Source organism: Trachypithecus francoisi, unplaced genomic scaffold, assembly GCF_009764315.1.
Source record: "Trachypithecus francoisi isolate TF-2019V2 unplaced genomic scaffold, Tfra_2.0 Lachesis_group2, whole genome shotgun sequence".
Classification (NCBI taxonomy): domain Eukaryota; kingdom Metazoa; phylum Chordata; class Mammalia; order Primates; family Cercopithecidae; genus Trachypithecus; species Trachypithecus francoisi.
Window position 1 is genome coordinate 19497512 of NW_022681465.1, and position 25984 is coordinate 19523495.

General features: G+C 34.4%; 1 protein-coding gene across 2 annotated transcripts in view; it reads right to left on the minus strand.

Annotated features, from left to right (window-relative positions):
• Positions 1-25984, minus strand: part of CDH18 (cadherin 18) — a 780971-nt gene that overhangs the window by 40447 nt on the left and 714540 nt on the right. For both annotated transcript variants that reach the window (XM_033178841.1, XM_033178840.1), the window contains exon 10: positions 15290-15411. In XM_033178841.1, coding sequence (XP_033034732.1) covers positions 15290-15411 — 122 coding nt within the window. The remainder of the gene's footprint in view (positions 1-15289; positions 15412-25984) is intronic.

A 25984-nucleotide genomic window follows, 5' to 3' on the forward strand; every position in this document is an offset into this window, starting at 1 on the left:
CCTTAATCAGTCTCAGTCCTTATTATTATTATTATTATCATCATTATTATTATTTTTGAGATGAAGTCTCACTTTGTCACCCAGCCTGGAGTGCAGTGGCATGATCACAGCTTGCTGCAGACCTGACTTCCAGGGCTCAAGGGATCCTCCCACTCAAGCCTCCCAAGTAGCTGGGATTATAGGCATGAGCCACCAAGCCCAGCTAAATCTATTCTTGTGTCAGCTTTGACAAACTGACACAAGAATAGATTTTTCTAAAAATATATGCATTATGTCTAAACTTTCAAATTTTAGTAAAATATGACATTGTCATACACAATTGGCTTTTGATATCTGTAGGATCTATAGTTATCACCTTTTGATTTTTTCCTAATATTCCTCATTTGTTCTATTTCTCTCTCTTTTGTCTTTAACAGCTGACCAGGGACTTGTCTGTCTTTTCAAATAACTAAGCTATGAACTTTTGAATGTTTTCTTTTGATTCATTTCATTACATTCATCTCATAAATTGTTATTCTATTTCATTTTGATTAAATTTACTTATTTTTCTAACTTCTTAAGAATGATGCTTAGGCTTTCAATTTGCATTATTTTATCTTCTTTATTATATGCATTTAAAATTATAAATTTCCTGTTAGTTATGGCTAAACCGTTTCCTAGAAATTTTGATATGGACTTATTTACATTATCATTTCATGTAACTAGTTTTTTCATTTAAGTTTGTTTTTCTTCATGGAATCTTTGTTTACTTAGAAATGCATTCCTTTATTTGCAATATGTATTTTGTTTTTGTTTTTGTTTTATTATACTTTAAGTTCTAGGGTACATATGTACAACGTGCAGGTTTGTTACATATGTATACATGTGCCATGTTGGTGTGCTGCACCCATTAATTCATCATTTACATTAGATATTTCTCCTAATGCTATCCCTCTCCCATCTCCCCACCCCATGACAGGCCCCAGTGTGTGATGTTCCCCACCCTGTGTCCAAGGGTTCTCGTTGTCCAGTTCCCACCTATGAGTGAGAACATGCAGTATTTGGTTTTTTTCCTTGCAATAGTTTGCTCAGAATGACAGTTTCCAGCTTTATCCATGTCTGTACAAAGGACATGAAGGCATCTTTTTTATGGTTGCATAGTATTCCATTGTGTATATGTTTCACATTTTCTTAATCCAGTCTATCAATGATGGACATTTGGGTTGGTTCCAAGTCTTTGGTATTGTGAACAGTGCCACAATAAACACACATGTGCATAAGTATTTACAGTAACACAATTTATAATCCTTTGGGTATATACCCAGTAATGGGACCACTGGGTCAAATGTTATTTCTAGTTCTAGATCCTTGAGGAATTGCCACACTGTCTTCCACAATGGTTGAATTCGTTTATACTCCCATCAACAGTGTAAAAAGGTTCCTATTTCTCCACATCCTCTACAACACCTGTTGTTTCCCGAATTTTTAATAATCGCCATTCTAACTGGTGTGAGATGGTATCTCATTGTGGTTTTGATTTGCATTTCTCTGATGAGCAGAGATGATGAGTATTTTTTCATGTGTCTATTGGCTGCATAAATGTCTCTTCATATCCTTTGCCCACTTTTTTTTTTTTTTGAGACAGTCTTGCTCTGTCACCGAGATTGGAGTGCAGTGGCACAATCTCAGCTCACTGCAAACTCCGCCTCCTGGGTTCACGCTATTCTCCTGCCTCAGCCGCCAAAGTAACTGGGACTACAGGTGCCCGCCACCATGCCCAGTTAATCATTTTTTTTTTGCTTTTTAGTAGAGATGGGGTTTCACCGTGTTAGCCAGGATGGTCTTGATCTCCTGACATTGTGATTCACCCGCCTCGGCCTCCCAAAGTGCTGGGATTACAGGCATGAGCCACTGTGCCTAGCTCTTTGCCCCTTTTTGATGGGGTTGTTTGATTTTTTCTTGTAAATTTGTTTAAGTCCTTTGTAGATTCTGGATATTAGCCCTTTGTCAGATGAATAGATTGCAAAAATTTTCTCCCATTCTGTAGGTTGCCTATTCAATCTGATGGTAGTTTCTTTTGCTGCGCAGAAGCTTTTGAGTTTAATTAGATCTCATTTGTCTATTTTGGCTTTTGTTGCCATTGTTTTTGGTGTTTTAGTCATGAAGTCCTTGACCATGCCTATGTTATGAATGGTATTGCCCAGGTTTTCTTCTAGGGTTTTTACAGTTTTAGGTCTAACATTTAAGTTTAATCTATCGTGAATTAATTATTCTATAAGGTGTAAGGAAGGGATCCAGTTTCAGCTTTCTACATATGGCTACCCAGTTTTCCCAGCACCATTTATTAAACAGAGAATCCTTTCCCCATTTATTGTTTTTGTCAGGTTTGCCAAAAATCAGATGGCTGTAGATGTGTGGTGTTATTTCTGAGGCATCTGTTCTGTTTCATTGGTCTATATCTCTGGTTTGGTACCAGTACCATGCTCTTTTGGTTACTGTGGCCTTGTAGAATAGTTTGAAGTCAGGTAGCATGATGCCTCCAGCTTTGTTCTTTTTGATTAGGATTGTCTTGGCAATGAGGATTCTTCTTTGGTTTCATATGAACTTTAAAGTAGGTTTCTCCAATTCTGTGAAGAAAGTCATTGGTAGCTTGATGGGGATGGCATTGAATCTATAAATTATCATGGGCAGTATGGCCATTTTGGTGATATTGATTCTTCCTATCCATGAGCATGGAATGTTCTTCCATTTGTTTGTACCCTCTTTTATTTAACTGAGCAGTGAAGAGGTCCTTCACATCCCTTGTAAGCAGGATTCCTAGGTATTCTAGGTATTTTATTATCTTTGTAGCAATTGTGAATGGGAGTTCACTCATGATTTGGCCCTTCATCTGTTATCAGTGTATAGGAATGCTTGTTATTTTTGCACATTTATTTTGTATCCTGAGAATTTGCTGAAGTTGTTTATCAGCTTAAGAAGATTTTGGGCTGAGATGATGGGGTTTTCTAAATATACAGTCATGTCATCTGCAAACAAGGACAGTTTGACTTCCTCTTTTCCTAATTAAATATCCTTTATTTTTTTCTCTTACCTGATTGCCCCCTGGCCAGAACTTCCAACATTATGTTGAATAGGAGTGGTGAGACAGGGCATCCCTGTCTTGTGCCAGTTTTCAAAGGGAATGCTTCCAGTTTTTGCCCGTTCAGTATGATATTGTCATAAATAGCTCTTATTATTTTGAGATACATTCCATCAATACCTAGTTTATTGAGAGTTTTTAGCATGAAGCGCTGCTGAATTTTATCAAAGGCCTTTTCTGCATCTATTGAGAGAATCATGTGGTTTTTGTCTTTGGTTCTGTTTATGTGACGGATTACATTTATTGATTTGCATATGTTGAACCAGCCTTGCATCCCAGGGATGAAGCCAACTTGATCTTGGTGGATAACCTTTTTGATGTGCTGCTGGATTCAGTTTGCCAGTATTTTACTGAGGATTTTTGCTTTGATGTTCATCAGGGATATTGGTCTAAAATTCTCTATTTTTGTTGTGGCTCTGCCAGGCTTTGGTATCAGGATGATGCTGACCTCATAAAATGAGTTAGGGAGGATTCCCTCTTTTTCTCTTGATTAGAATAGTTTCAGAAGGAATGGTACCAGCTCCTGTTTGTACCTCTGGTAGAATTTGGCTGTGAATCCATCTGGTCCTGGACTTTTTTTGTTAGTAGGCTATTAATTATTGCCTCAATTTCAGAGCCTGTTATTGGTCTATTCAGGGATTCAGCGTCTTCCTTGTTAGTCTTGGGAGGGTATATGTGTGCAGGAATGTATCCATTTCTTCTAGATTTTCTCATTTATTTGCATAGAGGTGTTCATAGTATTCTCTGATGGTAGTTCGTATTTCTGTGGTATTGGTGGTGATATTCCTTTTATCATTTTTTATTGTGTCTATTTGATTCTTCTCTCTTTTCTTCTTTATTAGTCTTGCTAGTGGTCTAACAATTTTGCTGATCTTTTCAAAAAAAAAAAACATCTCCTGGATTCAGTGAATTTCTGAAGGGTTTTTTGTGTCTCTATTTCCTTCGGTTCTGCTCTGATCTTAGTTATTTCTTCCCTTCTGCTAGCTTTTGAATTTGTTTGCTATTGCTTCTCTAGTTCTTTTCATTGTGATGTTAGGGTGTTGATTTTAGATCTTTCTTGCTTTCTCTAGTTCTTTTCATTGTGATGTTAGGGTGTTGATTTTAGATCTTTCCTGCTTTCTCTTGTGGGCATTTAGTGCTATAAATTTCTCTCTACACACTGCCTTAAATGTGCCGCAGAGATTATGGTACGTTGTGTCTTTGTTCTCATTGGTTTCAAAGGACATCTTTATTTCTGCTTTCATTTCGTTGTTTACACCCAGTAGTCATTCAGGAGCAGGTTGTTCAGTTTCAATGTAGTTGTGTGGTTTTGAGTGAGTTTCTTAATCTTGAGTTCTAATTTGATTGCACTGTGGTCTGAGAGACAGTTTGTTGTGATTTCTGTTCTTTTACATTTGCTGAGAAGTGCTTTACTTTCAACTATGTGGTCAATTTTGGAATAAGTACGTTGTGGTGTTGAAGAATTTATGTTCTGTCGATTTCGGGTGAAGAGTTCTGTAGATGTTTATTAGATCTGCTTGGTGCAGAGCTGAGTTCAAGTCCTGAATATCCTTGTTAACCTTCTGTCTCATTGATCTGTCTAATATTGACAGTGGGGTGTTAAAGTCTCCCATGATTGTTGTGTGGGAGTCTAAGTCTCTTTGTAGGTCTCTAAGGACTTGCTTTTTGAATCTGGGTGCTCCTGAATTGGGTGCATATATATTTTGCATAGTTAGATCTTCTTGTTGCATTGATCTCTTTACCATTATGTAATGGCCTTCTTTGTCTCTTTTGAACTTTATTGCTTTAAAGTCTGTTTTATCCGAGACTAGGATTGCAACCTCTGCTTTTTTTTGCTTTCTATTTGCTTCATAGATGTTCCTCCATGCCTTTATTTTGAGCCTATGTGTGCCTCTGCACATGATATGGGTCTCCTGTATGCAGCACACTGATGAGTCTTGACTCTTTATCCAATTTACCAGTCTATGTCTTTTAACTGGGGAATTTAGCCCATTTACATTTAAGGTTAATATTGTTATGTGTGAATTTGATCCTGTCTTTATGATGTTAGCTGGTTATTTTTCCTTTAGTTTATGCAATTTCTTCCTGGCATCCATGGTCTTTACAATTTGGCATGTTTTTGTAGTGGCTAGTACAGGTTGTTTAGTGCTTGCTTCAGGAACTCTTGTAAGGCAGGCCTGGTGGTCACCAAATCTCTCAGCATTTGCTTGTCTGTAAAGGATTTTATTTCTCCTTCACTTATGAAACTTAGTTTTGGCTGGATATGAAATTCTGGATTGAAAATTTTTTCCTTTAAGAATGTTGAATATTGGTCCCACTCTCTTGTGGCTTGTAGAGTTTCTGCCGAGAGATCCACTGTTAATCTAAAGGGCTTCCCTTTGTGGGTAACCTTACCTTTTTCCCTGGTTGCCCTTAACATTTTTTCCTTCATTTCAACCTTGGTGAAACTGACAATTATGTGTCTTGGGGTTGCTCTTCTCAAAGAGTATCTTTGTGGTGTTCTCTGTATTTCCTGAATTTGAATGTTGCTCTGCCTTGCTAGGTTGGGGAAGTTCTCCTGGATAATATCCTGAAGTGTGTTTTCCACTTAGTTCCATTCTCCCTGTCACTTTCAGGCATACCAATCAAACATAGATTTGGTCTTTTCACATAGTCCCATATTTCTTGGAGGCTTTGTTCATTACTTTTTACATTTTTTTCTCTAAACTTCTCTTCTCGATTCATTTCATTCATTTGATCTTCAATCACTGATACCCTTTCTTCCACTTGATCAAATTGGCTACTGAAGCTTGTGTGTGTATCACATGGTTTTTATGCCATGGTTTTCAGCTCCATCAGGTCATTTAAAGTCTTCTCTACACTGTTTATTCTAGTTAGTCATTTGTCTAATCTTTTTTCAAGGTTTTAGCTTCCTTGCGATGGGTTTGAACATCCTCCTTTGGCTCAGAGAAGTTTGTTATTACCGGCTTTGTGAAGCCTACTTCTGTCAATTCATGAAATTCATTCTCTGTCCAGCTTTGCACCATTGCTAGTGAGGAGCTGTGATCCTTTGGAGGAGAAGAGATACTCTGGTTTTTAGAATTTTCAGTTTTTCTGCTCTGGTTTCTCCCGATCTTTGTGACTTTTATCTACCTTTGTTCTTTGATGATGGTAACCTACAGATGGGGTTTTGGTGTGGATATCCTTTTTGTTGATGTTGATGCTACTCCTTTCTGTTTGTTAGTTTTCCTTCTAACAGTCAGATCCCTCAGCTGCAGGTCTGTTGGAGCTTGCTGGAGGTCTACTCTAGACCCTGTTTGCCTGGGTATCACCAGCAGAGGCTGTAGAACAGCAAATATTGCAGAACAGCAAATATTGCTGCCTGATCCTTCCTCTGGAAGCTTCGTGTCAGAGGGGCACCCAGCTGTATGAGGTGTCAGTCAGCCCCTACTGGGAGGTGTCTCCCCGTTAGGCTACACAGGGGTCAGGGACTCACTTGAGGAGGCAGTCTGTCCGTTCTCAGAGTTCAGACATTGTGCAGGGAGAATCATTGCTCTCTTCAGAGCTATGGGACAGAGACATTTAAGTCTGCAGTAGTTTCTGCTGCCTTTTGTTCAGCTATGCCCCGCCCCTAGAGGTGAAATCTACAGAGGCAGGTAGACTTTGTTGAGCTGCAGTGGGCTCCACTCACTTCGAGCTTCCAGGCCGTTTTGTTTACCTACTGAAGCCTCATCAATGGCAGACGCCCCTTCCCCATCAGGCTGCCAGACTGCTGCGCTAGCTGTGAGTAAGGCTCCGTGGGCATGGGACCCACTGAGCCAGGTGCAGGATATAATCTCCTGGTGTGCCATTTGCTAAGACCATTGGAAAAGCGCAGTATTAAGGCGGGGACATCCTGATTTTCCTGGTACAGTCTGTCACGGCTTCCCTTGGCTAGAAAAGGGAAAACTCCCAACCCCTTGCACTTCCTGGGTGAGACAATACCCCATCCTGCTTTGGCTCACACTCCATGGGCTGTCCGACTAGCCCCAATGAGACAAACAAGGTACCTCAGTTGGAAATGCAGAAATCACCCATCTTCTGCATCAGTCATGCTGGGAGCTGCAGAACTGATCTGTTCCTATTTGGCCATGTTGGCAGGTCTTAGGTTACTTAGGTTACTTAGAAGTACATTCCTTTATTTGCAATATGATTTTTTAAGAAATAGCTTTGAATTATCATCTAGCTATACTTATTGTAATAAAGAAAAATGAGGCCGATTTTGTACATTATTCAATCTTGTGTTGTGGCGCAGCAGACAGTATACTTTTGGTCAGTATTTTGTGCAAATTTTGAAAGAATGCATCATCTGAAGTTGGCATATTTGTCTATCAGTAAATTTTTATAACCATAATGTTTAATTTTTAATATTACTCAAATTTTATGTGAATATTCTTTCAGTTACCTGGAAAAGTGTATAAAATCTCTCAATTCAAAAATAGTTTGATTTGCTTATTTAGAGGCAGGATTGACAAGTATATATACATTTAAAATTGCTATTTCTACCCAGTGTACAGACTATGTTTATCATAATGAAGTTTGCCTTTTTACATGTGATGTTTTCCCTTTGATAATTTTTATGTGTGTGTATAATTGCATAGGGATATTGATAAAGTTTCCATTAGAAATGTGTGTATAATTTCCTGTATTTTTTCTTTCAATTTTTTTCTCTCTTATATTTATAATACACCTCTTATAAGAAACACCTAATTGACTTTTAAGTCTATTCTGATAAGAGGCACCATTTAATTTGAATATTTAAGTGGTTTTATTTTAATATAAACACTGAAACACACTTTATATATTTTACATTTGTTCATGGTATTTTCCACTTGTTCTGTATAAATTTTTGTCTCATGTTTTGTTTTATGAAGTTCCACTAACATTACCCATTCAAATATTAAGTAACAAAATCTTTATTGTCCTTGTTTAATGAGATGAAACTATATTTCTACAGCAAATATGAAAAACTGTCATTCTAACTTTTACAAACTTCATGCAAATTTCAGGATTATTTTGGCACTATTACATTAGTTATAATCTTCATATTTTGTTAGAATTTACATTTAGCTTGGAAATGTGTCATTCTAGAATCCTTGAACATACATTCTGTGTGAAATACTTTAAAAAAAAAATCTTTGTACTGTAACATATAGAAAACCATACAGAGTAATTTTTCAAGTAATTGAGTTATTCTAATGTTAATGAATATTTTATAAACATAATTAAAATCAGGAATTAGAGCATTAAACTTTGCCTTCTTTGGGATTAAGTATTTTTTAAAATTCCAATTTCTATCAGCTTGTTAGTTACATGTTCTTTTACTAATTTGATTGGTTAATTTATAAATTACAAAATACATTTGCAACTTATAAATTTTTTTATAAATTGATTATCAATTTCCTCAAAAGTTAGGAATTTAAAATATTTTAACTTCCCTTATCTCTTTCCTTTTTTATTATTTCTTAGACTATGTATAGTCTCTATATTTTAAATCCTAGAAACCTTTCATTTGATTGCTTAGTTATTAATCATTTAGTTCTGCTTTGTTCTTTAATGTGTCTTGCAATAGAGTTATTTTTGTTTTTACTCAAGAAAAGCTTTAATGGTGTTTCTGACTTATGCTAAATAATGTTCACATTTTTGTTTGTCTAAATATGAGCTTTATTTGACTTTACTTTTGAGGAATATATTTTGACTTTACTTTTGGTAGAAAAATCATATATGACTGTCAGTTATTTCCTAGTAGCTCTTGGGTGTTATCCTTTTATTGTTTTCCAGCTTTAATTTTTCCTCATGAAAATCTGATTTATTATTGTCCTTTTGAAGGTATTTTTAAAAATTTTTAACTAAAACTTCTATTTTGAAGTAATCGAAGATTTATAGGTAATTGTAAGAAATAATACTGAGAGATCTTATATATCTTTACCTACTTTCTCCCACAGGTAACATCTTGGAAAACAATGTCACAACCAAGATATTGACATTGATAAGAAGAACATATGAGCATTTCCATCACCATAAGGATAGCTCCTGCTGCCATGTTATGGCCACACCCACTCCTCTTCACCTTTACCCTTGCACCCAGCCTCTGGGAACTAATAACCTGTTCTCTATTTCTATAATTTTGTTATGGTAAAAATGCTATTTCAATGAAATTATACTTCATGGAAACTTTGGACATTGGCTCTTTTATTCACTCAGAACAATTTTCTAGAGATTCATCCAGGTTGTTGCATGTATTAATTATTCATTCCTTTTCTTTGCTGAAACGTATTTCACGCTATGAATTTACCACAGTTTGCTTAATTGTTCATCTATTGAAGGATGTCTGTGTTGGTTCCAGTCTGGATTTATTATAAATAAAACTGCTATAAATAATTTTGTACATTTGTTGTATAAACATAAAATTTCATATCTCTGTGGGAAATGCCCAAGAATATAGTTCTGATTGTTATGATAATTGTGGGAGGCTGAGGCAGGAGAATGGCGTGAACCCGGGAGGCGGAGCTTGCAGTGAGCTGAGATCCGGCCACAGCACTCCAGCCTGGGTGACAGAGCGAAACTCCGTCTCAAAAAAAAAAAAAAAAAAAAAAAAATTGCAAATTTAATTTTTTATGAAACTGTCAAAATATGTTCCCGAGTAGTAGTGCCATTTTACACTTTCACCAATGATGCAGAAATAACCTAATTTCTACACAATTTACCACAAAGTTTAGCTTTTATGATAGGCCTGTAGTGATATCACATTGTAGTTTTAATTTCTATTTACCCAATGTAAATAGAAATAAATTTTTAAAAAGATGTGGAATACCTTTGCATATGCTAGTTGGCTCTTTCTATGTCCTTGTCAGTAAATGTCTGTTTTTGCATTTTGCCCATTTTCAAATTGAATTTTATCTTCTGTTTTTATTTTTGAGTTTTGAAACCTTTTTATAAAAACAAACTATAGGCCTTAAAGTAGAAACTCCATAGTTTGTCTTTTTATCATCTTAACAGATTTTAAGAGCAAAACTTTTAAATTTTGATGACATTCAATTTATCACTGTTTCCTTTTATGACTCATGCTTTTGGTGTCAAGTCAAAGAATGCTTTGCCTCATCTTAGGTCCTGTGATTTTCATAGTGGTATCATATCTTTTTTTCTGTTGCTGCTTCTAATTTGCTAAAGTTTTACTTTAATGCACTGAGGTAAATTTAGCTTTGTAGGCAGTATGCTTGGTGGTTTTGTTTCTCTTAAGTTTATTGAGTGTTTGACTTAATATTTCCATCAATATGGAATAACTTTCCACTATAATGGTCTTAAATATTTTTTCAGTCCCATTCTTTCTTTCATATGCCTCTGAGAATTGAATAACTTGTATATTAGACTTGCATGTCCCATATGTCTCTCATATTCTTATTTACATTTTCTTTATCTTTTCATGCTTCAACATGGCTTTTTTATTCTGATCTACTTTCCAGTTCCCTTATTTTCTCTTGCACCATGTCTAAGTTGCTGTTATTACCAACAATTGAGCTACTGCATTTTCTTAAATTTAAATTTTCCAATTCCATTATTTCCTCTTTCATTATGTCTAAGTTGCTGTTATTACCAACAATTGAGATACTGTATTTTCTTAAATTTAAATTTTCCATTAGAATGTTTAACATTTTTTTCATCAGTTGTGATTTTATAATGTATTTCAAGAACATTATGTTAGGATGTATGCATCTATTTTTAATAGAATTGAAAGAAAATTTGATATATATTTAATAATGTATTTATACTATAAAATTACTTATTGGTTTTAAAAATCATTGCATAGTAAAATACTTAAGCATATAAAATAATAATATTTTAAGTGAATAAATTATATAAACCATATAATGCTTTCAAATATAACTTTACTTTGTCCTATTCATATTTATAATTTTCTCATGGGAAATGTTAAATTAATTAAGTAGAAGGCCATATCAGCCTGAGGCTATCACTGTATTTTTAGTTTTTGTGTAACAAAATGCTACCTAGGTTTGTTTGATGGTTAATATTGAGTGTCAACTTCATTGGACTGAAGGATGCAAAGTATTGTTCCTCAGGGGTCTGTGAGGGTGTTACCAAAGGAGATTAACATTCGAGTCAGTGGACTGGGAGAGGCAGATCCACCCTCAATCTGGGTGGGCACAACCTAATCAGCTGTCAGACAGGCTAGAATAAAACAGGCAGAAGATGGAAGAGCAGACTTGCTGAGTCTTCCGGCCTTCATCTTTTTCCCGTGCTGGATGCTTCCTGACCTCGAACATCGGACTCCGTGCTCTTCAGCATTTGGATTCTTGGACTTCACACTGGTGGTTTGCCAGGGGATCTCAGTCCTTTGGCTACAGGCTGAAAGCTGCACTGTTGGTTTCCCTAATACTGAGGTTTAGGGAATCAGACTGGCTTCCTTGCTCCTCAGCTTGCACACGGCCTACTGTGGGACTTCACCTTGTGATGGTGTGTGAGTCAACACTCCTTAATAAACTCCCTTTCATATATGCATCTATCCTATTAGTTCTGTCTCTCTAGAGAACTCTAACACATTATGTCAACTAAAAGAAACCTAATTTAGGAATATAATTTTAGTAACAAACAGCTGGGTTTCAGGCAATTACAAGACAGCCAACTGGTCACTTTAGGCCCAAATAAAGCAAACACCTAGCTGTAGCCAATCAGGTAATTTCTCTACTTGGCTTCTGCATTCAGCCTTTGAAATCCTGTCGCTCACCATGCTGGATGGAGCTCTTTAAACTTCTTCTGATTCTGAGTGCAGCCCAATTTCTTACTCATTCTTTGCTTAAATAAACTCTTTTAAATGTATTATGTCTAGAGTTTTTGTTTTATTTTAACAACAGTGAACATGAAAAAAGCTTTATGTTACAAAGCCAGCCATTCAGATATACATATATTTTTCCCTGACAGTATTAAAAATAAATAGGTAATGATTACTTTAGCAAGCCTCACTGATTGTCCTTCATACACAAATACAAAAAAGGATGCTTCTCAGGAGTATAATTTCAGCACAAGTTTCAAAATGACTTGGCATCATTTGGGAAGGGATACTTATTCTTGTTCACTACAGATAATAATAGAGTACTTTTGACTCAGAAAGGGTATATTTTGACCTATACCCTTTGAATGCACACCTTCCTGTAATCCCTCCCCCTTCAGTGTGGGTATGACCTGTGCCTTGGTTCTGACAAACAGAATATGGCAAATGTGTTGATGTGTCACTCACTTGATTATATTACATTATATGAGGCTGTTTTGCCTGCAGGCTTGCTCCTCTTATTTGCTTGATGAAATAACTGGACATATTGGGGAGGTCCAAATGGCAAGCAACTGCTGGTGGTATCTCAGAGATATGGGCAGCCTTGAGGAATAAAGGAAAGTCTTGACTTTTTCAGGTCTGTATCAGAGAGAAACTGAATGCTCCCAACAGCCCTATGAACTTGGAAGAGATCCCCAAGCCTCGGGCGAGAAAACAGCCCTAGCAGACACCTTGATTATAGTCTTGAGAGACCTCTGCAAAGACCCAGCTAAGCCATGCACAAATTTCTGACCTATAGAAACTGTGAGATAATAAATACTTTTTGTTTTAAGTTGCGGGTTTTGTGTAATTGCTTATACAGCAGAAAAACAAATACACAACCCCTTTCAGCCTCCTACTTGCTCTATTTGCTATAGGCAACCAGCCTTCCAAATTGCCTTGGTTCTTTTTTTTTTTTTCTTTTAGTTACTTTATTTTATTTTTCTATAAGTTCTTGGGATACAGGTGTTATTTGGTTACATGAATAAGTTCTTTAGTGGTGATTTGTGAGATTTTGATGCACCCATTACCCAAGCAGTATACATTGCACCATATGTGTAGTCTTTTATCCCTCACCTCCCTCCCACTCTTTCACCCAAGTTGCCAAAGTCCATTGTATCATTCTTATGCCTTTGTGTCCTCATAGCTTAGCTCCCACATATCAGTGAGAACATACGATGTTTGGTTTTCCATTCCTGAGTTACATCACTTAGAATAATAGTCTCCAACTTCATCGAGGTCACTGCAAATGCTGTTAATTCATTCCTTTTTATGGCTGCATAGTATTCCATCATATATATACATATATATGTATTCCATCATGTAACAGTTTCTTATCCACTAGTTGATTGATGGACATTTGGGTTGGTTTCACGACTTCGCAATTGTGAATTGTGCTGCTATAAACATACGTGTGCAAGTACCTTTTTCGAATAATGACTTCTCTTCCTCTGGGTAGACACCCAGTAGTGGGATTGCTGGATTAAATGGTAGTTCTACTTGTAGTTCTTCTTTTTTTTTTTTGTATATAGGAAATTCTTTTTATTATTATTATTATTATTATTATACTTTAAGTTCTAGGGTACATGTGCATAACGTGCAGGTTTGTTACATATGTATACTTGTGCCATGTTGGTGTGCTGCACCCATCAACTCGTCAGCACCCATCAATTCATCATTTATATCAGGTATAACTCCCAATGCAATCCCTCCCCCCTCCCCCCTCCCTATGATAGGCCCCAGTGTGTGATGTTCCCCTTCCTGAGTCCAGGTGATCTCATTGTTCAATTCCCACCTATGAGTGAGAACATGCGGTGTTTGGTTTTCTGTTCTTGTGATAGTTTGCTAAGAATGATGGTTTCCAGCTGCATCCATGTCCCTACAAAGGACGCAAACTCATCCTTTTTTATGGCTGCATAGTATTCCATGGTGTATATGTGCCACATTTTCTTTCTTTTTTTTTAAATTAATTAATTAATTAATTAATTAATTTTTTATTATACTTTAAGTTCTAGGGTACATGTGCATGACGTTTATATCATGTATAACTCCCCAGTGCAATCCCTCCTTCCTCCCCCCTCCCCATGATAGGCCCCAGTGTGTGATGTTCCCCTTCCCGAGTCCAAGTGATCTCATTGTTCAGTTCCCACCTATGAGTGAGAACATGCGGTGTTTGGTTTTCTGTTCTTGTGATAGTTTGCTAAGAATGATGGTTTCCAGCTGCATCCATGTCCCTACAAAGGACGCAAACTCATCCTTTTTTATGGCTGCATAGTATTCCATGGTGTATATGTGCCACATTTTTCAGGAGACCCATCTCACATGCAGAGACATACATAGGCTCAAAATAAAGGGATGGAGGAAGATCTACCAAGCAAATGGAGAACAAAAAAAAAACAGGGGTTGCAATCCTAGTCTCTGATAAAACAGACTTTAAACCATCAAAGATCAAAAGAGACAAAGAAGGCCATTACATAATGGTAAAGGGATCAATTCAACAGGAAGAGCTAACTCTCCTAAATATATATGCACCCAATACAGGAGCACCCAGATTCATAAAGCAAGTCCTTAGAGATCTACAAAGAGACTTAGACTCCCATACAATAATAATGGGAGACTTCAACACTCCACTGTCAACATTAGACAGATCAACGAGACAGAAAGTTAACAAGGATATCCAGGAATTGAACTCATCTCTGCACCAAGCGGACCTAATAGACATCTATAGAACTCTCCACCCCAAATCAACAGAATATACATTCTTCTCAGCACCACATCGCACTTATGCCTTGGTTCTTTAACTAGATGCCACACGACAACCAGCCTCTTGCCCCACGTTGCAGATTCATCTTCACTCTCACCACCTTATTAATACATATATACTCTTCATGTTTTTAACATTGAATCATCGTTTAGTATCAGCATCACTCAATCATCATTCCTGTGTCACTCCTGCAGATCCTCCAAAATAGAGCTATCCCTCTGACACAATCAAGTCCATCAGCCTCATTAAGAGAAACACATTTGCTATTTCCTCCTCATTTAAAGTAGGGTTGGACATAAAGCAGTCAATATCATTTTATTGGTATAATTTGTGCAGCATTCATGAATGAATTCATTTTTCTGAGTTACATTTTGGATCCAAAGAAAATTCAATTGCTATGATTCTCCAAAAATTATTTGGTACTTAAAATAAAGCTTTATGAAATTATTTTCACTGAGCACAAAATTACACTGTGGGCTTTGGGGGATTATGCCTAAGAATAATAAAAATAAAGCTGCTTGCATTTATTCCATTCAAATGAGGAGGAAGGAAACAATTAACTTACCTGGCCAGGCTTAGAATTTTCACAGACAACAATATCATATTCCCTGGCAAGTTCGGGTGGATTGTCGTTGACATCCAGAACTCTAATACCCACTGTGACATGGCTCAGCAAATCAGGATTATCTGCGAAATACACAGGAATGTATTTAGTATTTCCATGCACACTTTAGAGGCTCAGTTTTAAACAAATCTCTTTAATACTGCAGCTTGTCACTGGTTCCATATGCTGCAGCAGGACTTTTGGCAAACGACAACTTTATGAAGGTGCTCTTTGCTAGAACTCATTAACTTACAGGAAAATGGCAAATGAACACCATGGCATGACATGAATGCCAAAATGATATTTTGTCATATCAAGGAAATTACATGTTATCAGGAACTTGAGTGGCAGAAAGTTGTCAGAATTCATTGTATGCTGTCAGAGTCTACAGGATGAACAATTGGTTTCATCATTAATCTAAGAAAAACACAGTAGCTAGTAAAAAATAATCACATAATCTTTAAAAAGTCTAACGTTCAAATCTACCTAAACTCAAAGAAAACAAAAAATAAATTTATTTACACAAAGGATCATTTTCTTATGGCAGGATATATGTAGTGTGTGATGTTGAGTCACACTTGTGGAAAATAAAGAATAATTGAAAACAAAATTTAGCATGAGAGTCAACATGAAATTGACATGTAACTGGGAGATACCAAAATATATTCAATAATTGCAAGTCCATCTTAAATCAAGTATTTTCGTTTATTCAGTGGGTTTATTAATTCTGAGATATAACAAAAACATAAATGTCTGGTTTATTTTACAAGTCAAAGCTGGAAATTCAGAATACATAATGGACAAATTAAATCTCTCTGTCTGGTTTTCTATCTGCTAATGTATCAGCCATTCTCTGAAACAATTCAAATTTAAATTATAACAACACACTAATACATCAATAATAAGACTAGTTAAAAAGATATAACAATATTAGGAAAAAGGGAATAAATACTTATAGAGAAGTTATTCACGATAGTAAGAAAAGAGATGGTTTAAAAAGTATATTAAGTAGCTCTAACGTAAATAGAAAATCTAAGTAGCAACGTATTGAAACAACTAGAGAAAATAATTCTTCAGTAAAAAGTTAATTTTTGCAAAGAACGAAAAAAATGTATCCCTGATTTTTTACTTAAACAGGTAATTACAGTCTACACATTTTTCCCCTAGAAAATATAAGAAAGAGGAAATACTTCAAAATTTTCATTCATTTATTTATTTATTTATTTATTTTGCTTGTGAAACTTTGGAACCAATACTAGACACTGCCACTCAGGAGACATATGAAGTGTCAACTACCTAAACAGAATCATAGTAAACACACTCTACTGCGTTGTTCTTGATCATTCTTGATCAATTTTGTACCAGGAATATTTGTTTAGTTCAACAATAAAAGACGGAAGAGGTACAGAAAAGAAGGAAATTTTTATAAAGATAAAATAAAAGTTATTAACAAGTTAGTGAATTAAAGGAAGGATGAAAAAGCATATACATAATCGCTCTGACTGCTATCAGCTGTCTCCTCTCACTGTCCTACCTCTGCCTTGTTGCAGCTTTCCCCTGGAACTGGAATGTGTTCTCAGGCATTCCACATTTGAGCACAGGAAACTGAATCCTTTTACTTCAAAACAGACTCTTTCCATTATGACTCAATATTACTTTACGTCCCTAACGTACAATCACTATTCTGTAACAATGATTAAAAGCATAACATTTGGGATCAGGCTAAAATCAATTTTGTCTGTATACCTACTACCATTCTATGTCTTGTAGGAAACATCTCACCTTATTGAGCACGTGACTCATGACACTGCCTGCCCTGTCAGGGGCAACCATAGCAGTTATGAAAACCAAAAGGTTAGAGTAAATTTAAAGTAATTTCTGGTGCAAATTCAATAACTGCTGTCTGTTACTAAAAGTAGGATGATGTATAAAAATGTGGCTGTGATTTCAGATAATTAGGGGTGAAAACTCACTATCACTTTATAGCCACTTGCAGTCTTCTTGCAGACTTCTTGCAGCATTCTGGTCTTTTATGATATGAGATATTTCTATATTTGTGAACTGAAAAGTACCCATGGGTCTCTATATATTATTTATTGTGTCCTTGGGTTAGTATTTTATCCTTTGAATGTCAATCACTCTACCTATAAAATGTAAACCTGTTCATGGGATTTATAAACATTTTGCTAAGGCTAAAACTGGGTAGTTCTCTAAGGTCTTAAAACACTATTTCTATTATTGTTATTATAATTTGTATTTTTATGCTTTGTTTCTAGAAAACAATTTTCATATTCTTTTGACAGCAGAGGAAATAAAATACATTGAAATCATACAAACTTAAATATAAATCATATTCTCAGCACTCTTCAGGAGCAAAACTTCAAAAAGTTATTTGCAATTTATTGATGTACCTTAATTATTTAATCTGTAAGCCTATAATAAGAGTTATTTGACTTGCCAAGTTGTGTTTTTGAGAAACAATTAACGGTAACTATGTCGACTTTATAATACTGAGCCTGGGAAAGAGCTGAATGTACATTTTGATAATTTCTGAATACTAAAATAGAAACAAAGCCAAAATACATGAATGCAATTTCCAGCACAAACTATGCTACATAAAAATCATTTGTGCTTTATGCAACGCTAATACAATAAGGACTCATGTCATCAGAGTGCCCCCTCTAGAGTTAGTGATACAGAGAAAGTGCTATTCCACTGCAAGTGGAAGCGGTATGCTACAATATCTAGAAGATCTTTTATAACTTGAGAAACGATAACTTTTATCCAGTGATTACTTTTGGAAAGACCGATGTGTGGGTAACACTATGATGGGCTCTAGAGAACACAGGACAACAAAATATGTCATTCTTCCAGATTTCCCACTTATCGAAATTGAATGGAAAAAACAAATACTATTTTTTTCTTAAATATCATGACTTAACTGTTTAATTTACTTCTAGACCAAAGGCCATTATTATTTAAATATGTGCCACCTAAACAATCTAAATCATGTCTATTAGTATATGCCTACTAGGGAATTTGGTAGATTTCTAATGTGATTATTCATATTCTAAAATTAGTATTAAAATATTTGTCAAATATATGAATAGGTTAGTGTAATATTGTAGATTATTTTCCTAAAAATATGCTTTTATTGCTTTCATTATGAAAATTCACTCAAAATGAGAAGCCTTATCTACTATTATAATAACAATTTACAGGGAATATGAACTTAACCACATTAATTGCTATCTAAGTTTCATAAATGCCCGTGAGAATAAAGATGGTTTATAAATTGTATTTTTGGTCTGTCTGATTGAGAGTTCTATGAAAAGATTTCCTTATAGGAAAATGTATAACTTAAAATTATGCTCATTCTTTTGAATACTCACTGTGGACTGATGCTGGAACATGTTAACGTGCTTGGTTAAGTTCTGCTTGTTAACAAATAAGTTTCCATTTTCTTCTTTAATAAATATACAACAATAAGTTTTGCAAATAGGTGCTCAAATGAAAACAATTTCCACTTAAGTGTACTTGTCTGATTTGAAATGAGAGTAGGTTTTCCATTGTAAAATCTTGTATATGAAAGTCATATTTAAGTTTTAGGTAGAAAAAGTGAGCTAAATCAATTAATACATATTATAAACTACTTTATAATATTATTACACTTACTTAAACAATAATTTATATGTAAAACTCTCACAATGCCTGGTACATGCTGGTGCCACTAATATGCCTCTTTTTCTCTTTTCTTTCTATATTATTTAAATATCAGTAAAAAAATCAAATATTGTATTCAAAATAATTCACTATAATTTATATGAAAGATGTATATCATATATAATAAATTACTCCTCAAATATCTCTTTACGGTATCCACATAAAAAGTTTTAAAATAAAGAATTCTGTGAATTTTATGTGATAGAAAATTTAACTAACTCTATGTATTTAAGGTCACTTATTTCATAGGAAGGAGCATAACACATGTGTAGAAATATTTCAAAAATTACAAAGCTTTTAGAAACACATCACACAAGATTTACCCCATATATTTATTCAACTTTTGTCAGTTTACAATAAGTGCTCTCATTTATTACATAGTTATCATATAAATTCTAAATTGAAGTGAATTATTTAAAATGAATCTTGACTCTTTTCGATACATTATTTTGTTTCAGTTGCCTATAAATCCTCCATCAATTCCTTATATATCATTAATATTATTATCTGAGAGTAACATGAGTTAGAAGCTTTAAAATTAAAGCTGTGCCTTTGCTGTTAGGAATGAACACTTTGTTCCATTAACCAGAACTACAAAGTCAAAGTAATTTACCTCTACTTGAAAGTAATTACATTGAGATAATGTAAGAAATTTTATTGATTAAAAAGTAAATGAAAAACTGTATTCTATTCTTGTGAAATGTCACAACTGGCCCACTCAATTATATAACAAAATCTAACAAATATAACATTTATTTTTCACTTTTTGTAATAATTCAGTTTTAACATGTTTTCTCTATCTTAGGCTACTTGTCTATAATGCCTGTGAACTTTTCTATCTTTCATCTTTATAGAGTATACAGGATTTATCTTGTGATGAACTGTTATGCTGTCTTTTGCACTTATAATTACAATCATATTTTTAATACTGCTTAGAACCTTCCTAACAAAATGGATTATAAGTTTATTCTTTCTTTTTCTGGGTGTGCAATCTAATTATAATAAAAATTTCCTGGCCAGACACGGTGGCTCACGCCTGTAATCCTAACACTTTGGGAGGCTGAGGCGGGTGGATCATGAAGTCAGGAGATCGAGACCATCCTGGCTAACACAGTGAAACCCCGTCTTTACTGAAAACACAAAAAATTAGCTGGGTGTGGTGGTGGGAGCCTGTAGTCCCAGCTACTCGGGAGGCTGAGGCAGGAGAATGGCGTGAACCAGGGAGATGGAGCTTGCCGTGAGCCAAGATCGCACCACTGCACTCCAGCCAGCCTGGGCAACAGCGAGACTACGTCTCAAATAATAATAATAATAAAATAAAAATAATAATAATTTCCTTATAGAGAGCATCAACATCAGAAAATGTTAATTAAAGCAAAACAGTTACTATGTAAAATAATTAATAAAAATAATGATACATATATATTTTAAATGTTTGTATAAAAATATTGAAATGCATAATTATTCATCAAACTGCAATCTCTCAATGTAGGAGTATGGACATAACTCTGAGAACAGATTTGTTGCTGCTCGGGGTTAATGCCACCATTCTTGTAAAGATAACACACACTGAGTTACTTACGAAGTTATTTATGAAGTCCAAAATTGATTGATTCTAAGTGAGGGAAGAATTTGAAGATTCTTTCAAAACACTAAGCATGGCAACACTTCTAATTCTATAAAATTACCTGAGATTTTATAATTGCCTAATTGTTCTTAATTGCAACATAATTTTAGCAAATCACTTTTATCAAGTCTTGGGAAACTTTCAACTTAAAGTACGTTCCACAAATTCTGAATCCATTATGTACATATATGTCATTATTTTGTTTAATATTTAAATAAACTACATAATTTCAATAAGAAGTTTGACTGGTTTGGAAATAGAACTAAAAAAAAAATTCCACTTTGGTCAGGAAAAAGCAACTGATTAAAACTTGTCTGCCATCACAAAGGATAGTAAAATGGAACAAAATATATAAAATATAAAATAGATAATGTGAAGAATGCTCTCTGGGAGAACAGAGCTACATAAGCGGAACCCCAGGACTATCTCAGGCTTTGATAATACATTCATTATGACCAAGTGAGGGATATCCTAGGAAAAGAAGACTGGTTGATTAACATTTAAAAATCAGTGAATACAATTCACTGCATACATTCAATACACACATAATAAAAGTTAACAAATATGACATAAGAAATAAAGAACACGTAGCAAGTTACAAATAGAAGGAACTTTCTCAACCTCAACAAAATCTATAACTATGATCACTCTTATCGGTGAATACTGAGTGCTTTGTCCCAAGGATTTGAAATAGACAGAAAGGTAGGGATATATGCTCCCAGAACTTCTCCTGAACACTATCTTTAGGGTTAAATAGTAAAAGAAATAAAAGTTACATAAATTGCAACACAAAAACCAAATTTATCTTCTTTCAGAGCCAGAATGATTATCTATGAAGAAAATACCATATACAAAAAAATTAGAATTATTAAAACAGTTTAGCAGTGTCACAGGATACAAGCTCAGTATTTACACATATTTCTATAAAAATGAAAATAAAGGAAGATTTTAACATCTACTTTATATAACGTGAATAAACATGAAAACAAATGTGAAATACTTGTATGCTGAATTCTACATATATTGCTATGAGAAATGTTTAAATGACCCAGATAACTGAAAACATACTGTGTTTACTCATGGATAAAATGCTCGATATCATTCATTGAGGTGTTCACGCTCCCAAAGTGAAACTTAGATTCAATGTAATACGAATCAAAAATACAACATTGTTGAATAATTTGATAAGCTGATTCTAAAAGTTATATGCAACAAAAACTGTTCTAAACAGTTTCAAAAAATTTGAAAAAGAAAGAAGAAAAATGTGGGAGAATTCACACTGATTTTGTGTCATTATAAAACAATAGTAATCATAACACTGTAGTAATAGTATGTACATTGTCAGTGGTACCAATGAGAGTCAATAAATTGATAAATACATAAATGCTGAAGTGTTTATGGACAAACTAGCCATAATAATTGGGAAAATGTTAGCATTTAGACAAATGGTGGATCCACTGTAAATTCATATTAAAGAAAATTAAACTTGAACTTTACCACTCATTGTATATAAAATATGGCCCAAAGGAAGCCATAAATATAAATATAAAACCTCAAGGTTTAAATATATAAAACTAATAAAGGAAATTTTTGTTATCTTTTGTTTGGCAAAGAATTATTAGAAAAAAACACAAAATATTAAAAACATGAAAGAAAAAAGCCAACAAATTGTAATTTTCAAGAAAATGTTATTTGAAAAACTCATTAAATATAGCATTTATTAAGAAAATGGAAAGATAAGACACAAATATGTGAATATATTCAAAAAATGTACATCTGATTAACTCATATGTCCACATATGTTAAAACCTCAAAATCAAACAATAAAAATCTAAACAACTTTATAAAATTTTGCAAAATCCTGAATAGAAAATCCACCAAAGAAGAAAATACAGATTGCACATGAAAATATTTTTAACCTCACTTCTCTGTGGTGAAATGCAAATAAAAACAACAATAAGTTGTCACCACATACTTATTAGAATGAGGGGAAAAATACCCTGGCAACATATGTGAAGGACGTGAAGCAACTATTGATAGTAATGCAAAGTTGTACAGCCAGTTTGGAAAGCAATTTGGCATATTTCCATAAACTCAAACATGGTATTTTGTTTAACAGTCTCACACTTAGCCATTTACCCAAGACAAGTTAAAATGTATGTACACACATACACACACACACAAATTAGACTGGGCACGGTGGCTCACACCTGCAATCACAGCACTTTGGGAGGCCGGTGGGGGTGGATCAGCTGAGGTCAGGAGTTCGAGACCACTCTGGCCAACATGGTGAAACCCCGTCTCTACTGAAAAAATATATATAAATTAACCAAGTGTGGCTTCTTGAAAAGAGTAACTCATAAGCTTGACTCACTAATGCAAAAGCTTCCTGAAAAGAATGACTCAAAGGAGTCCACAGTGTCTACTTGTCATTCTCATTACATTTGAAAAAGGTAAAACTATAGGTAGTGACCAGGACTTGGAGGTGAGGGAAGAGAAGTCACTTCAAATTTAACTTTTGTGGAGGAAGGTTGTGGAAAGTGACTAGATGCCTCTGCAAAATTCATTATGCTTTACACATAAAAATGGTAATTTTACTATGTAAATTGCTCCCCATGAAACTTGACTTGTTAACAAGAGTGATGTATTCTGAGGCATTAAATTTGTAGCCAGTGTATTTTTTTTTTCTGTCATTTTTTTAAATAGACTTCCCTTTGACAAAATGTTTCCAATGCATCATTCTAACAAATTTCTTTAAAATGAACTTTTAGTAACAACATAAACTTTATCAATGTATTGCTTCTATTAAAATAATAAATACCACAAATTATTGAGAATATTCCTCATTTATGCTTATCACTGGTTGTTGACATCAAGCTGATCTGAAGCAATAGTTAAGAATTAAAAAAAAAAAAGGAAAAAAAAAATCAAAGAACCTTCAGTCAAAGAGACTGGTGTTTCCTGATTAAGTATTATAACATTTGTGATTTACTTTCAAATAATTCCAATAAGACAAAATCACAAAATTTAAAAGGCAGCAGCAATAAGTTATTGTTGTACTATTCTTTTTCTACTTGAATATTTTCATCATAAAAATTGTAAAAAAAAAAAAAACAAAAAACAAACAAACAAAAAAACCTGGTTTCTTTAATAAAATAGCACAAACCAAAAAAAAAAAAAAAAAAAAGAAGTGCCTTATACATATTTTCTGATGATTAACATTTTTATTTTTTCATTTCCTCTACACAGAACTAAGGTAAAAACAGAAAACATTCCTTATCTTTAACTTTTGACAACATAATTATATATGTGTGAGTGCCTGGGTTTGTATCTTGGTTCATTCATAATGAGTGTCATATTTTCATTTACTTGGGAGTATTTGATTTGACTTAGTAGTATGTAGTGTCACTTATGATTTAAAAGGCACATTATGACAGGTGGGTGAATAACAAGAACGCTAAGGTTAGGACCCAAACACAAAGGAAGCTAAGGTTAGCATCCAAAGAAAGCTATTAAAATACCCCAGGTAAGGGGTGAAAGTTGTTGAAGTGGAATGGAAGTGAGACAAATGATAAGAAATTGTTGACTTATAAATAGTTTTTAAAGGTATAGCTGACAAAAGTTTCTAGTGGATTGGATGTGGAACATGAGAGAGAAGAGAAAAATGACTGCATGGTTTATATAAGCAATCTAAAGACTACCGTCATCATTCCAAAGACAGATAAGACATCTGAAGAAGATTGAGGGAGAAATCGGATTTGACAGAGATTTACTTGCAGCATGTCAAGTTTGAGACCTTCAGGAGCAGATATTAAAGTGGCTAATACGGAATGCAGGGGAAAATAACATTGGAGCTGCAGATTAAAATTTGAGAGTTATGAAATCTATGAGGCTGAATGAAATCACCATCGCAACAACTCAAGATACATTTAAAGTCTAAAACTTGGGGTCCCACAACTCAGTAAGTAGAGAAGTGAGGAGGAACTAAACAGCATGCAGAAAGAAGAGCCAAAGAAGGATGGAGTTAACCAAAGGATATTATGTCCTTAAGCCAAAGAAAGAGTCTTTTCCTTGAAAGAGTTGTTAATCGTATCAAATATTGATGCTTTGTTGAGTAGAGGAATGAGAATTAGGCTTTGGATTCTGCGACATGGAGGTTGAAAATGATTGTGCTGAAGTATCGAAGTCAAGAGTCTTGTTAGAATGGATTTAAAAGAGCATGGAAGAAAAGAGTACAAACTGTAAACAGAGTAAATTATTTCAAGGAGTCTTTCAGTCAAAAGAATGAGATAACAGAGTTGTACTTGGAGGAGAATATTAGATCAAGAGATGTTTTCAGGTTTTCTTGTTTTGTTTGCTTTGCATGAATTAATTTTATTTTCAGAAAGAAAATAAAGCAGGTTTTTGAGGACAGGAGGATCATGCTTTAGACAGTGAAAAATGAGAATTCAGGAAAGAAGATAAAATAGAAAGAGCATTGTCTCACAGCAAACAAGTAAGAACAGTATAAGGTAACGTGAAGGAGTGGCCAGAGACTTGGCATGGACAGTGCATTTCAGGAACCTGAAGAAAGCCATATTTACAGATATCAACATCCACTAGCTAGGTTGATAGATAGGATGGCAGAGGAATATGAAAACCCTTTTCTGATTGTTCTTATTTTATAAGTTTTTGGAGAAGCAATGTTATCTGATACAATACATGTAAGGAAATTGGAAGAAGTATTAGAAATTCAGCAAAAAGAAACCTAGAAAATAAATATCTAGCAATGCTGTATAAAATTATTTGAGTGGTTTGAAGTTTCTTTTCAACAAAGAAACTTGTTCTAACTGTCTTACAATACGACACTAACACTGGGATATCGCAATTAACAAATCATCAAATGTATTCGCACATTAAGTAAATGTGGTGGATATTGTAATTGTCTCATCAAATTGCTCCTTATTATGTAGAACCTAAAAAGGTTTGAAGGGAGTTAACCATGAGTAATAATAAAAATATGGGCCTGATGGTGCTGAGTCAGTGTCCACGTGCCTTTCATTTTGCCACAATAATTTATCCATGTATGGATAAATTTCATGTATTAAAAACATTTATTAAGGCAGTGAAAGGAGATTAATACAAAACAAAAACAAAAAACCAAAAGCCAAAAAACCAAAAGCAGCAATATTTTTAATGGCTACGTAAAACGACAATTTATCTCCCCAGGTTGTGAATGAGAATGCATGAACCCAACTTGGGCATCACTGGTCTTATTACCATGTTACAAGTTAACATACAGTTTGTTACTTCTTACTATAATATAG